Source organism: Saccostrea cucullata, unplaced genomic scaffold (genome assembly GCF_032062105.1).
Source record: "Saccostrea cucullata isolate Sc308-1 unplaced genomic scaffold, CSIRO_AGI_Scuc_v1 ctg5097, whole genome shotgun sequence".
Taxonomy (NCBI): Eukaryota; Metazoa; Mollusca; class Bivalvia; order Ostreida; family Ostreidae; genus Saccostrea; species Saccostrea cuccullata.
Window position 1 is genome coordinate 5,513 of NW_026930378.1, and position 16,613 is coordinate 22,125.

The window sequence follows — 16,613 nt, forward strand, 5'->3', positions numbered from 1 at the left end:
TAGGAAAAGCATATAGGTAGAGAGAGCAAACTCCCCATGAGAATTCCACATTCTACCTACAATTAGCTTTTTGAAAAATTCTCTTGTCTGTTGTCCAGGTCCAGGTTCGACGTTTGAGAAGGTAATTGAGAAAGTACCCAATGTTCCCATTCCTGTGATGTATATTTCACGTTTATTATATCCCCCGCTTGAAAAGTGGGAGGGTATATAGTAATCGTTATGTCCGTCCGTCTGTCCGTGCGTCTGTCTCTTACACTTTGGGGTACCAATCTCTTATCCGCAAATCATCTTGTACCACTTAGTGAAATTTAATGAAACTTTCACAGAATCCAAGGTTTATTACATATTACTATTGTGCAACTCCTATTTTACTTTTCAGGGGTGTAGCAACGGGGGGGGGGGGGGAACTGCCCCCCACTTTTTTTCCTCGACCTAACTTATACTATAGGAAATGTTAATTGAAGGTTTTGGGGTTTTTTTTTGTTGTTTTTTTTTTTTTTTTTTTTTTTTTTTGCTTGTCAACTTTTTCAGCTAATTAAAAAGAATTCTCTGACTGGCCACCACTTTTAAATACGATGCTACGTGCCTGCTTTTTGATTCGACACATATTTTGGGTTTAGCGACAACAGCAAAATATGGACTGCCATTACATGTATAACCACATGGGAGGCGGGGTATCCTTTAGTGAGCTCATTGCTCACAATACCTCTAGTTTCTCTTTCAATTTGGGCGTTTGGGTTAATTTCTTGTCTCCAAATTAAAATTATTATTCAATTTACGAAGTTTCGACATCCCGTCTGAGAAAAATCCTTGATCAGTTCTAAGGCTTAATAAATGGTACAGCATAAAGTGTGTGAGATTTTATACCTATTATTGCCCTAACGGATGGGAGAGGGAGAAAGAGAGAGTTCAATATACAAAAGAGTTAATAAAAATTATCCGTATTCAACCAGTGTCGAGTATCCCTACTCTAGCTCTTAAAATTATCTCTCAAATACTCCTAAAGAAATTATTCTTATACAAAAAAAATAGCAAGACTATCAGGCAGGGATACTGAAATCTCGAAAGACTCTCTGTAACAACATAAAACAGTTACATTCCTCAAAATGCACTTACTTTGTGGTCGAAGTGACACATTTTTAAAAAAATCTCAAAATTGAATTCGGCAGAAATGTCTGTCTTCCAAGAATATTTAAATAACGGTCATGTCAATTATTTTTGCATGCCCCCCCCCCCCCCCGCGCCTAAAAAAAAATCAAATGCCTAAATGTCAATCTGAACAGGGGATGGCCTTTCTCCGTATTTGTGTGTGTGTTAATGAACGTATAGATGTACACATAAAAATTTGTATTCTGGTGAATTGCTTTTAAGATTTGAAGTAAATAATTACCGTACCTCAAATTACTTGGTTTAGATTTGAGATTAGTACTAAAATAATCAGTTATAATTGACAAATGAATTTTGCGACGCAAACCAACTGCAGACTATATACATGACTTTGTATAGAATGTATATTAAAAGTACATGTCAGGCACGTAGTATCAGGGGGGGCCAGAGGGGGCCTGGCCCCCCCACTTTTTCTCCCAGCATTACCTTTACTATAGAAAATGTATACTGAAAGGAAGGTTGCCCCCCCCCCCCCCCCCCCCACATTTCAGCACAGTGTAGTGTTATAAAGAAAATTTACCCCAAAAAGTATGAATTGAAAGACAGTTGGCCTTGAAAAAAATTAGCCACTACCCCCCCCCCCCCCCCCCCCCCCCCCCCCCCCCCCCCCCCCACGAAATAGGATTTTCAACTTTGGGCAACTTTTAATATTGGTTTTTTTTTGTTTTTTTTTTTTTTTTTTTGCTTGTCAACTTTTTCAGGTAAGTAAAAAGGCCCCCCCACTTTCAAAAACGATGCTACGTGCCTGCATGTAGATAGACAATTCACAATTATAGCTTATGAACAGCAGTTATAATACTTTAACCCCCCCCCCCTTTTCAGCAGCGCAAATCCCAAATAAGTTCTCTTTCCACTTGTGATATTTTCCCTGATCAAAATGTGATCAGCACGGACTAAGTGTATCGACGTGCTAGTCTGTACGGAGTAATGACAGTGTGTTTACTATTGAGCTTTTATGGAGTTTATTTCTTTTTTGTGATGCATATTTCAATAAATGGGATTCAGGGTGTATATCACTTGACTTGTGCACATCTTTGAACCGATGCAGTAACCTTATTTCCAGGTATGGGTACGTTTACAGCGTTCGAGGCGTTTTCTCGATATGCATCAATTGCATCTTTAGGACCTGCAAATCAAAGACGTAGGTTGTTTTGTTCCATTCAAATGATATAATTTCAAAATTTTGCAAATTTTACTGCTTTTTATTTCAAGCTTATTCTGCATAAATTGGCGCACTGTAAAATACGTACTCATGCGTCTAAATTTCTCTTCCAAACTTGCATTTTTTCCTTCTGATTCAAATCAATAATTATTCAGAAATATGATTATTATGTTGTTTGTTGTGGTTTTGAAATGTCTTGATCACCTCATGTGTTCTCATATGCTTTACCATCGAAGATGTGCACAAGTCGATACCCAAGCCACAAAATCATTCAAGTGTAACGACCGCATTGGGGTATATATCGTTACAATGAGACAATGTATCTGAAAGAAATATGGCGGAATACGGCTATAGTTGGTATGAAACAAGTCGTACATAGATGAAAATGTTGCGTTTTTAAGAATTCATGTCAGCTTTAAGGCTTAAATGATGGAAAAGTAAATGTGAAATTTATTTCATTTGTTCAAAAAATGGAATCAGAACCCATTCTACATGAAAATCGAAAATTTCTGAAAAAAAATTACGCTTCAACAAACCCGTTCGTTTAAATCACACTGACAGACGTCGATAATGCATATACTTTAAAATAGAGTACACATTAGATTTTACTTATCGCATATAAACGTACCATACACAGTTTGTATTTTATATTCATTAAATTAAATACCACAGGTATATATTTGGTGTTAGGTAATCCATGTGCCTGTTCTTAATTTATATTTTATGCAGCCAACAGTTACTTAAGGGATTGATAAAGTTTAAAAGTTTGTTTTGTTTGTCCTTTTTTCTTCAAAACAACTTAAAATCACATTCTATAAGTATAATTATTATGTATTGTGTGTAGATTGAATGTAATTGTGTACCAACAGATGAAATTTATCATACATGTACATGTGAAAGTGTTATAACAATTAAAAAACAATTGATGTTATGAATAAAAAGTGCAAATATATGTAAAAAAAAAAAGTTTAAAAGTTTATTGTTTTTGTTTAATATTGATCCGACTTGAAGCTTTCCGTAAATCTTCTCAACTGTAGTCTCAATCATTCAGGCGCATGTTTTTATTATGGAACGCCAAGTTAACATAAATTCAAATAATTGTTCCTATCTTCAAATGAATTGTACCAACATGTATCGTCATTTGAATTGTACCTATCTTCAATTGAATTGTACCTATCTTCAAATGAATTAGAGATCGGTACAATTCAATCATACCTATCTTTAATTTATTTCAAAATAGGTACGATTGATTTGAAGATAGATACAAATGCAATGAATTGAAGATAGGTATAATTGATTTAAAGATAGGTATATTTGAATTGAATCTTTCTTTAATTACTAAGATATTGGCAATTTATCATACGTCATTTCTGGTACGCCATATCTGGCGCGAAAGTTTATCGGAATTTTCATCCGTCTGCCATACAAGATATACATACATGATATAAATGTTTATTTTAATAAGTATATTATGTTTTGTGCACATTTTTAATTTACATTTATTTCTCCCTTTATTCTCGTTGACGTCGCTCTGTAGGCCTGTGCGTTTCCCTCCATGTTCAATATTGTCTTCGAGGGAGCGTTCATTATTTTCAACAACACAATACGAACCTAGGTATAACTGAATTGTACCTATCTTCAAATCCGTTTTAGATATGTGTTAATTGAACCTATCTTTAAATCAATTGTACCTATTTTCAAATCAATTATACCTTTCTTCAAATGAATTAGAGATACATTACCGGTATTATTATGTAGGTATAATTCAATTGAGCCTATATCTTTAATTGAATTGAAGATAGCTGTAATTCGATTAAAGATAGGTATAATTTATTTGTACCTAGTAGGTATATAATTAGACAGGGGTATAATTATTTTGGGATTGGTATAAATTCAATTGTACCGATCTTTAATTCAATTGTACCTATCTTCAATTCATTTGAAGATAGGTACATAATGTCACTAATATTAGAAATTCAAGCAACAGGGAGGTCAATCTGTAGTTGCGTTGCATTAAAAATTAAAAATTCATTAATTACAACTTATCTATAACAATCTCCGTATGAGTGATAATTGCATGAATGTGTTAATTGAAAATTGAGTGAATGCCATTTGATGTGTGATATAGTTAGTTGAGTCACGTGAATATTATATGTGCTGGACATTCTGTCATCAAGAAAATACAAAGTATAACTCAGGACTATTCCGAGTTTTAAGACAAAAACGTGTATGTGTGTAATTGTTTGACTTGATCTGGTCTTTGTTATTTGTGACCTTGCTTGATTTATTTTTCAAAATACAAACTTTCACTAATAATTGCTTAACTTTCATTAAAATAAATTTTCATCACAAGTTCACTTGTGTTAGTTGTATAGACAGGTTAAATCCATAATTTTTATTGATATTTCTAGAAAACAGAAAAATGATAAGATGCTTTCAATTTATTGCATTATAAATCAATTGATAATTTTCAGGCTTCGCAGATATAGCCACTAAGATGTGAACCATTATCACAATAGATATTGTGGAAGGAGTAGCGGCTTCTTGCATAGAAGAACATGCAGTCTTGAGGTGACTTGTCAGATCCATTAGGCTCGTTGGCAGCAAATGCATAATATTTCATCTTAGTCATTTGTCCGTGCTTAATCCATCTCCAATCTCCCCCGGGCTTTCTTCTGTTAACATTTCTTCCCCCAACATAGAAGTTACTTCCTGATAGTTTAAGTTTAAAAAAAATTGAATAAATTTCAATAAGTTGATCTAAACAGATAAAAAAAATTTATTGAAAAAACCATTAGAATTTAGAATAAGTCATTCATCAGGTAAGTTAATACCAATATGCGATATAATATTAGTAGTACAAAATGAATGAATTACTTTGTAGATTTTATAAAAGTGTTTTTAAAAGTTTTTATACAAAAATGTATGAATGAAACCTCTAAGAATTTTAACAAGAGGCCCAGGGGCAACATTGCTCACCTGAGCCCATCAGCTAGGCAAAAGTACAAATTGGATCAGAACTGAAAAGTTTACTTGGGGAGGGGACTTGAATTTTAATACTACTTGAGAATTCCTTCAAATCTTCAAATCTCATACAGCATTTGACTTTGCTGTTCTTAATAAAAAAAAGATTTCTTTAGAACATTTTGTTCCTATATATTACTTCCTAATAAATTGAATTTGATTCCCAATTGTTTCCCTCCTTAACCCAAAGGGCCATGATTTGAACAAATTTAAATTTTCAGTACATGAGGATGCTTACATGTCAATATGACTTAATAGAGCTTTTCTGTTCTTGGGATTTTTCTTTATTCTTCTATGTAAAACTTTGACCCCCAATGTGGCCCCACCCTATTCCTGGGGGTTATGATTTGAACAAACTATCTAGAATCTAGGAGGATGATTCCATATAAATATCAGTAATCATGGCTTTAAAGTACTTGAAAAGATTTTAAAAGATTTCCCTCTATAGTCCTGTGTAAAACTTTGATCGGCCATTTTGACCTCACCCAACCCCCGGGGGTCATGATTTGAATTAAATTGAATCTACACTACCTGGGGATGATTTCAAATGAGTTTCATCTTTCCTGTCTCAATGGTTCTTGAGAAGTAGATTTTTCCTATATATCCCTATGCAAAACTTTGATCAGCCATTGTGGCCCCACCCTTAGTAACCCCCGGGGGTTATGATTTAAACAAATTTGATTCTACATTACCTGAGAATGATTTCACATGAGTTTCATTTTTCCTGTCTCAATGGTTCTTGAGAAGATTTCTAAAGAATTTTTCTATATATTCCTATGTAAAACTTTGATCGGCCATTGTAGCCTCACCCTGCCCCTGGGGGTCATAATTTGAAGAAAAAAAAACTTTAATCTACATTACCTGAGGATGATTCCACATGAGTTTCATCTTTCCTGGCCCAGTAATTGTTGAGAGGAAGATTTTTTAAAAATGACATTAATTTTTCTTTGATTCATAATTATCTCCCATTGGAAAAAGGCGTGGCCCTTCATTTGAAGAAACTTGTATCCCCTTGACCCAAAGATACTCTGTAGCAAGTTTGGTTGAAATTGGCCCAGTGGTTCTTGAGAAGAAGATGGGAATGTGAAAAGTTTACAACGACGACGACAGACAACGGACAAATTTTGATCAGAAAAGCTCACTCAGGTGAGGTAAGAAGGACTCCAAAAAGTTTTCATTATTACCTCTGCCCATTTTCTTTAGAAATTTTTTCATTCGCATAGCCTCTTCAAGAGTTTCAAAGTTGGCCAAATACCCACCAGCCTCTAAACAGTTGACCTTGATGATGACATTTATAGAGCAGCAGTTACATACGATCAAAAGAAATTGCAGTTACATATGATCGAAGAAATTGCAGTTTATATGCAATCGTTTCAATACATTTATCTACTTACGAACGCCATGTCTGCCGACACTCTAGCTTTCCTGATGAGATAACAAGAATCCCAGAGTTTTCTAAACCGTCTAGGACAACCACCTTTGTTTTGAAAAAAGACCAAATAAGCTACGGAAATGAAATTAGATAGAAACGTATCGAAACTACTAAAACATCCGCGAAGGGGTTCCTTCTTCAAAGACACAGAATACAATGAAATATAGGAAATTTTATTCTCATTTCCAATGCTCCTCTCCAATCAAAAAGCAATTCCTTCTGTATGATCTTTTCCATGTAACCCAAAAGTGCCGATATCCTTTAGGTTTTAAATATTTTATAAAACTGCAAAGATTTTCATTAAACAATATAATTTATCAATTTTCGGTGATTAAAAAGAATCTCTGTCAGTTGCGATGTATTTGAGATTGAGAGAAATAAACATAACTGCATTATTCTCTGCGTTTAATTTCGTTAGATTGAAATATATTTATCTGGAATTCATTTGTTCCTAATAAATTCTTAAACAAAAAGATGAGAATAAATACCTCCAACTATTTCAACTGCGTCAATAGCTACATAAGTGCCAGAGACAGTACAATCAACTTCTATTCTCAGCTCATTTACAGGGAAGTCCACTCTCTGCATAGAATGATATGTTTAGTTTAATTTTAATATTTATATAAATTAATTATATTCATATCTATATATGAAATATTTAGATATTAACAATGCCATTATCTACGAATCATTTATAACTAGAAACAATTTTTATTTAGAAAATGTGTTTCCAAAACTTTATCTCTACTCAATGACTTAGAAAATAATGTTGTTGAAAGATCCTACTTCTTTAAAAAATACGATTTCTTAAAGATTCTAAAAACCAATGCGAATATTAACCAGTGAGAAACATTGTTCAATAAATTATATTCTTTTTTAAATTCTCTAAAAATACTCACTTTAATCTGGGGGGAAAATATCCTTGACTTCTTGACTAAATGTGCATATGGAGCCCTAAAGATTTCAATCCATCGTTTTTCTTCGTTTTTCGCCAATATTCTCGTGACAGCTCCAGCATTATAAGTTTCGTATATGTTAACATGAGTTAACCAAATCTTTTCCGGAAATTTCAACTGATAATTAAAAAGATATTCAGTGTATAATTCATGATATAACCTCTATTTTTAAAAATATCATTTTGAATATGTAAAGGTCAATCCATGTAAGTAAGGAATAAGACTATTTTTGAAAGAAGATAACGTATGGAAAATGTTTCTAAATTGATGCCTGTGCTTATTGTTAATAGAATCATTATTAAGTGAGGGTAGACAATCTCTTCAGAGATTTACCTCTATGTATTGATTTGCATCAAAACTCCTCGGCATCCATGCCAGTGCATTAACACTATATGTAGGATAAACATTCGGTTTTCCCAATATCTGCTTTGCTGAGTAGCTAGAAAATTTGCCATAGTCTATGCATGTGATTCGTCATAAAACGATTAGTTGTTAGATTAATGTATATAGATTATAACTGTATTAAAAATATTGAAAGTTTAACTAGCTTACCTTGTTGAGGTGTACTGTGACGAAAATGCTGTAACTCCCGAAGCCCATTCTCGTTTGACGGCTTTAAATTTTCAAATTAAAAAAAATAATAATATTGTAAATTCTAATGGATTTTTCGTTGGGGAAAAATTCATTCAATAAGAAGACAGGGGATAAGGCGGACGAAGTGCATATAGTGCGAAAGACATGAAGTGAAAAAATTAAATCTCAATTATATCCAAATTTTGTTTTATATTTCTTCTATCTACGATTTACAAAAATCTACAGAAGCCCGTTGAGGCCTACGGAAGCCCGTTGAGGCAAGTTCAGAGAGAGAAATATTTTTTATTGCTTTTAATCGCAAAAATTATTGCGTCTAAACTAGGGATGTCAACGAATAGTCGACTATTCGACTGTCAGTCGAATGGACCGACGATCGAATAATGAAACGACATTCGAATATTTGATAAATGCAAAAAAGGAGGTGTAAAAGAATTCTCAACTCAAAATTGCAAAGCGTCATTCATAAAACCATTATAGTATCCGTTCTCTAATGAATAAGAGTTTAAACACAGTCATAGTATATAAACAAGTTTCCACATTGTAAACAAAGAAAGTACAGTAATTACATACCGCGATAATTATTTCTCTATTACTGACCTTTTTTGCTATTGTAGTAAATTATGCAGTGCTTTACTGGACTTTGAAAATTATCAATTGGACGAGGTATAAATTTAATTATTACCTCCAAGAATGTTTAAATAATGCTATAGGAACACAGCATAAACGTAAAGTTTTGAAACTTCGATTATTATTAAAACAATAATCTCTTCCCCTTTTCCAATTTAAAAACACTGCTGACAATTCCCTAAGCGTACTAGAACGAAAGAATGTACAGACTCTATGAATGTGATTTACAAATATTCATACATTTTGGATAATCAATCGCTGGTGTTATTCTTTTTCATTTCTAAATCTTTTCCCAACTTAAGGTTCATCTGAATATCGCTGAGTAACACAAAGTATAGGCAATTAATGTTACGTTTTACTTAAATTTACGAAAAGGTTTTTTCTTTAAATGCTATCGATGAGTTTTTTTCTTTCAAAAAATGCTCCGAATAGTCGACTATCGTTCAAATAATGCAATCGAATGTTCGACTAAGGAAAATAGACATTTTGACATCGCTAGTTAAAACGCAAAACATTGCATTTAATCGCAATAACTATTGCGTTTAAACGCAAAACATTGCGATAAATTGCAAGAACCATTGCGTTTAAACGCAAAGTACTTTGCATTTAATCGCAATCTTTTGCGTTTAAACGCAATACTTTTTGCGTTTAAACGCAATAATATTTTTTCTTTTAATCGCAAAATTTTTTGCGTTTAAACGCAATAATATTGCGATTAAACGCAATAATTTTTGCGTTTCAATGCAATACTTTTGCGATTAAATTAAATTTGATTAAAACGCAAAAAATATTGCGATTAAACGCAAAAATATTATTGCGTTTAAACGCAAAAAGTATTGCGTTTAATCGCAAAAGTATTGCGTTTAAACGCAAAAGATTGCGATTAAATGCAAAGTACTTTGCGTTTAAACGCAATGGTTCTTGCAATTAATCGCAATGTTTTTCGTTTAAACGCAATAGTTATTGCAATTAAATGCATGCAATGTTTTGCGTTTAAACGCAATAATTATTGCGATTAATCGCAATAAAAAATATTTCTCGCTCTGAACTGGCCTCAACGGGCTTCTGTAAAAATCTCACAAAGTCTGAAATTATTAGCCGACTAAAAAACATGCTCACACTAAAAAGGACAAAAAAGATTGTTTTCTCATACGCAATATTTTTCAGTATGAGTGGGTCTTCGCTCCATTTTTTTAAAGATAATCCTAAAAGTTTTGATAAAATATACATTCTCTGTTTTACAAAAATATGGAGCAAGGACCCACTATACCTTAAAAGATCACATTTATGACAAAACATTTGCATCTTTCCGAGAAATACTTAAAGTCTCTTAAGTCTAGGGTCATATCACAAACATTATTTAAGGTAGGATTCTTCTCTGGTTTCTGACTAGACGAAACATTCAAAGTATATCTGCTTATTTGTCTTATATAATTAGGTGTAAGGGATTTAAAAGACCATTTTTTTTCTTTCCTCATCACAATTGTGTTACAATAGAAATTGTAAACTGCGTTTGAAAAATAGCAGGGACTATATTTTTGGCGGAATGGTGGCGTATGAAAATACCTTCTTTTCTGCCTCTCAGAATTATAAAAGAACAACGAATTTAGTTATACATGTAATTTTTAGACAATCAAAGACTTGCAGAAATTTTCAAATGTAAGTTAGATTAATAATAAGGGACTAAACTTTCAAAATATATAAAATAAATATGATTTTTCAAACAAAATAGTACTATGTTAGATTTTAAACACTTCCAATCAAAATACAAATTTTAGCTAAAAATCCATAGAAAGTATTTTTCTTTCTTAGTAAACGATCAAGACTTTTTGTTTTTGTATCATTTTGTACATTTATAAGACTACGTTATTAAATGTGAAAATATGAAAAAGTTAAATATAGGAAGCATATGAAAATAACTAATATATCCTAAAAAATAAAAAAAAAAATAGAGAATATTCGGATTAGCCAATATCCAGTTTAGTTAAATTATTTATGTAAATTTGGTAATATCATGCTATAGACCCGATATGGTGAAATCTTTCAATGGAAAAAGAACAATCTTTAAAATCTTAAAATAGAAGTAAGCAAAACATGATTGGCAACAGTATTTTTTATTCAAAATGTCAAGGAAAAAGATAATGATCTTGACCTGACCTTGCCTCTAATATAAAAAGGTCAAATTTAATCTCACTGATGCTATCACTTACTGATATTGTCTTCTTGATTCTGTGAAAATTTCATCAATTTTTAAATACAACAAATATGAGAAGAATCCTACCTTTTAGATGATCCGGCCAGTTCTTCATAAACTGTGTATCGTAGTGGCTAGTACGTTAATCTCAAAGTAAAATGATACTTCGAATTTTTATTGCCAGAGTTCGAATTCCACGAAAACTTATTTATATTTTAATAAAAGAATAATTTTTTCCGAGAATTTTTTTCTCGAAAAAAGTTTGTTTTTCATAAATTTCAATAATGCAACCTTAATTTAAATACTTAATTTATAAAATGAATAATATTTCCTAAATATCCGAAGCTATAGGCATTCTGCATGCCTTGTTCCCCCATCTTCTTTAATTTAATTTTCATATTCGTTTATTGGCATATGTAAGGTTGTATTTATATTTTTTACAAATTTCATCGATTGATAAGACTTTCTTCCTACCTTCTGAAGTAGAGATGATTAATATAAAAGCGTACAGTAGAATCATCATAGCGTCCTACCCCTCTCAGAAGTGATATCTTTATGTTAGACAAGTTTTCATATCTTACTTATAAAGTAAATAACATGTACACGTTTAATCACGAGTCATTGCTCTTTTCAAATAATATTTCAGCATATTGCATTTTAATCAATTTATATAAAAAACTACTTTGTTTCTGTCATACTGACCCATCTTACACAGGTGTCAACAATGACTGGTAGAGAAATCTACTGAATTTCTTTCTTTTTTTTAATTTCAAAATGTCTCTTTTTCAAAATTTAAAAATTACATCTTTTTTTAATATTCAATTTAAAAAAAAAACCTTACAATTTTATCATGTGTGGAATTTTTTTTAAACGGTCTGATATTGAAGTCTCAGGTTGATATGGGGTGTGATACAGAATTTGTTATTCATTATTCTTTATAAAACGGAGCATTTTTTGATATCACATCCTGTATCAGCCTCTTGGCTGATATTGGTGTTTATGACTTATGCAGGATGTGATATGGAAAAAGGGTAATGTTTTCTCTATGCATTCTCTAAGTGATCAAATCAAAAGTTATAAATCGACATTTAAATGTTAAATTTAATAGATCAGATATTGACAACACTATTACAGATACTAAAACATTAACTATATATCCCCTCCTCCTTTGTTAATTCACTACAATGCTTTAGTTGAGAAGTTAATTATAATCTTCATTGAATTAATGAAACGTCTCTGAAATCTTAACATACACGTAAATGATATCGATGTGTCTTTTCTGATTCGTATACTTGTTAAATTTCACACATTAATAGCAGGACTCTATTTGTCCTCTAAAATTTAGACGCCAACAGGCTCCTAATTTAAAAACAGCCGATAGTTAACTTTTTTCTTAGGTATCGATTCAAAAACTGATATTAGTCAATATATACATGTAGGGACGTGTCCATAGCTTTATTTTAAGCCTTTTTCTGCCCTTTATAAAAATTGAAAATGTTTATTGTTCAGTAACATGACGATCACCTAGGCAATTTTAAAATGGTCGCAAATTTGGCGATTATGGAAAAATAAATTAGGCACCAATCATTATTTTTCGGCGCCATAGAGACCAAAATAGCCGTACAGTATATTAGAGCCCTACACACAATATTAAAGCAATTGAATTGTTTTAAAGGAAATTCCAAATATGAATGCATCTTTTAAAACTCAATTTGATTTTCTTTAATTTTCTTTAATTTTTTTATGATTTTTTTTTGTTTTTCTTATAAATTGATTTGATAGTTTGAATTTTCAGTCAATATTTTCAAAACATTAACTTTTGTAATCAACTATTCTGGTATATTAGATAGAAACTTTAACAAGAAATAATTTGGTTTTATAAAATTTGAAGCTGATTTTTTAAAAATATCTATATAGATTCTTTTTTGACGTAGACAATTGATATGGACTTTAAAATAATTAAATACTTTGAACCACATCCAAATAATGCATCATTGCAAGTGTTGTAAAGACCAAAGGAACATCTTCTTACAAAGACTAAAAAGTGCAGTTGATAAGAAATTCCAAAACCTCTTAGTTAAAGGATTTATTGAACTGCTCAGGCAATTGCAATTCTCGGGTGCTACTGAATCAAATTCAGATAAATCTTATAAGGACTGTCCTCAAATTAAATGCATGATTGAGGAATGTCCTCATAATTAATTGCATGATTAAGGAATGTCCTAATAATTAAACGCATGATTTAAATCAGATCTTGATATTAGAAATTATAATATAATCGCAAGACATATATTTTCAAAGATAGGTATAGTTTGTATAATCTGCGGAATAATTATAACGTCATGAATAAGAACAAGGTTAAAAGCACTAGTAAGCTCTCAGTTTTTACTAGGACTTGTGATTAGTATAGTTATTAAGGAGTGTCATTCAGTGAACTTTGACATAAATCCGTGCTTTTACTTTTGCTAAAGTTCAGAACAAAACAACTTGTCGATAAGATTTAAATAATTATTTAAAAATAGGTAAAAAATAGGTGAAAATTATGTTCTTAATTCGGTGTTCATGTACAGTGAAAAGCATTGATTAAGAAGCTCCTTAAATGACAATGACAATGAATTATAATGACAAAGTACATTTTTTTAAACAATCATTTACTAACTAACAATGAACTAACCAGTAGAGCCAACTCTCTCAAAAATAATGTTTTAAAGGAAAATAATTAAATATGAAACAATATTTATACAATTATCATAAGCCAATTAGATTTGAGGAATACTAGTTGTGATAATTATAATAAATAATTTTTTTAAAAATCATTTCTAATCGTTATCTTTCTTTATATACCTGTATTTGACACTTAATGTTATATTTTAATAAATTGCATGATACTGTATACAGGGTTATTTTCGCCCTTTCACACGTGCAAACAATTTTGCCGCATTTTAAATTCGCCCACTCATAGTTTTGTTTAAGAAATACTATTGTATTCTTTGAATTCGCCCTATTTTAAATTCGCCCAAATGAGAGAAGGGTGAAAGGGGCAAAAATAAAACGGGGGCGAGAATTTCCCTGTTTACAATATATATATTATATTGAGTAAAATACTAAACATGCTAAAATGTAAATAAACATTTCAGACAAAGAAACACATATTTATGAACTTTAAAATCAACTAACCAAGCAAACATTTGAATTTATTTAATATGTGAACTTTTCACAAATTATAATTTAAAGAATTTAATGCAAATAAAATTTAAAGTTCATATTTAATCATTTTTTAAATGATTTGAAAACAATATTGGTGATATTACACAACAATTGCAATGACCTAATGACCATGTATACTACTACAGACCTGCCGACCATTACCTACCAAAGACCTGACCAACCATGTCTATATGAATGACCTGACTGACCATTTCTACTAAAGACCTGACCAACCATGTCTATACTAAAGACCTGACCAGTATATTCTTACGTCCTGATCAAAAATATACAACTTTATTCAAATTATATCTTTTTCTTAAATTTTGCACGCAGATTGCAATAATCTAAGTTTAATACGATATCTTATATTCTAGTAAATATCATTTCAACCTTTTTCACATATTCCAACGTTTTAAAAATAAGGAGAATTAAGATTGAATTTTTAATAATAATAAATTTTTATTATTATCAAGAAAGTAATCTAAAAATACGATAATTGATCTTAAAATATTGATTTATAACGAATTTCATGATGGTCAGGTCAGTCAGGTCTTTAGTATCTTCCTAGTAATAGTGATGATGGAGATTCATAAATAAACGACGTATACTTATAATGTTCATTTTAAAATTATGAATTCCTTCAAATTTTGATATCTTTATTAAAACTACCGATTGAAATATCGTATGATGAGAACAGTCAAACTTGAACACTTGTCTACTAAAAAGCGTCTGTATATTTTACTAAGGCATTGAACGCTTGCATAACAGTTACAATGTATCATATGTTTGTTCAAATGTAAGAGGAGTAAAGACACGTGAGAAACTTATCTATTTTATCCATGCTGTCAGTTAAATTTGAACTTTTTTCTTACATTACAGTTCTGAAATCGAATGTTAACACTTGTTGTCAAATGAATTGCTATTATTATGTTAATACGCTCAAAGAAATGCAACAGAAGAATGACAATAAATTATAATAAATGCCTATACTTTATTGACTTTGATAAAAGGTAACAGTTTTCTGTGGCAAGATGGTGATGATTCTAGTCTTCATATTGATTGTCTTTTCACTGGGATGTGGACCGACGCCCAAGTTTTTTACAAGATGTTACTTTAATATTCAATAACATTTGTCATGACGTGCTTAATGAAATATGCCTACGTGACAAGTCTGTAATTCACATAAAAACTTTCAAAATTTTACATTCCATTTTATTAAACCAATGCTCGAATACGCTACTATTGTATAGAATGGGTGCTTTGAGCATGATTTTGAAAAGCTTGAAAAAGTATACATAGCTGTGGCTAGAATTTTCGCAGGATTACCCATTTTTGCATCTACTGAGACATGTAGAAACGATATGTTAAACTTTAATATTTAGGTGCTATATTACAAAAATGACTTAATATACTATGTTCAAAATTAATTGAAGAAGGGATTGTCCCTGAATATTTGAGTAATATTGAACCAAACAAGCATGAAAATGTTTCAAAATACAATACCTGCAATAAAGAGCAGTTTATTATTCCAAGATGTATATTAGAATTATTCAAATGGTCATTTGTGCCAGACCTGTGAAAAATTCAAACTTATTAAAATTAGGAACAAGAGAAGCTATTATCATTACGTTAAAAAGTTAAGAGCTTGTGCAACTTATTTGTTTCTTTTGGCAAACACAATAGAAACATATTTCATACTAAACTAAGACACAATTGATTACTTAATTATGATCTTAATAAACGCAATATTATCAACAGTCCTCTTTGTTCACGTGGAAAGTATGAAGTTTTTTTATGGTTTGTAAATATTATGCAAGTATACGTACTAGTACTAAAATGATCTTTCCAATAGCCTGTTTATGTTTTAAGAACTGATTAAAATTGACACAAACCTGTTATTATGGGGTAATAAAGATTTGCCTGTATCAACTAATATTGATATTTTTGCTGCAGTCCATTTTATTGATAAAACATGTAGACTTTAAATTAACGTGTTATTCACTTATAACACTTCAAAATATTATTTTTTTATCATTATTTGCCTGACATTTTATTATACATAAGGAGAGTAAGTTGCAAGAACTTGTTTTTAATCCTTTTGATTTATTCAATAAAATACGTTTAAAACAAAAACATTCAAAAGCTACACAAAAACTCATCTAAATATATACGAGTGTATATAAATAGAGAAATGAATATTAATAACCAGAAAGAAACAATAAAAACATTGAAAATTTTCTGTTTATAGAA

General features: G+C 30.9%; 1 protein-coding gene across 1 annotated transcript; it reads right to left on the reverse strand.

Annotated features, from left to right (window-relative positions):
• Positions 1 to 4,755: 4,755 nt before the first annotated feature.
• LOC134228358 (uncharacterized) lies at positions 4,756 to 11,736 on the reverse strand. The gene is made up of 8 exons (XM_062710016.1): positions 11,631 to 11,736; positions 8,294 to 8,354; positions 8,075 to 8,180; positions 7,685 to 7,858; positions 7,274 to 7,367; positions 6,748 to 6,830; positions 6,538 to 6,631; positions 4,756 to 5,041 (listed from the first exon to the last, which is right to left on the reverse strand). Exons 1-8 carry the CDS (start codon positions 11,677 to 11,679, stop codon positions 4,800 to 4,802), a joined length of 903 nt encoding a protein of 300 aa, XP_062566000.1. The 5' UTR covers positions 11,680 to 11,736; the 3' UTR covers positions 4,756 to 4,799.
• Between the last annotated feature and the right edge of the window lie 4,877 nt (positions 11,737 to 16,613).

Coding starts and splice junctions, on each gene's coding strand:
- LOC134228358 (XM_062710016.1), bottom strand. CDS start 11,679: ATGATGATTCTACTGTACGCTTTTATATTAATCATCTCTACTTCAGAA. Junction 8,355..11,630: donor AATCATCTCTACTTCAGAAG/GTAGGAAGAAAG, acceptor GAAAATTTAAAG/CCGTCAAACGAGAATGGGCT. Junction 5,042..6,537: donor TCTAAAGAAAATGGGCAGAG/GTAATAATGAAA, acceptor TTAAACTATCAG/GAAGTAACTTCTATGTTGGG.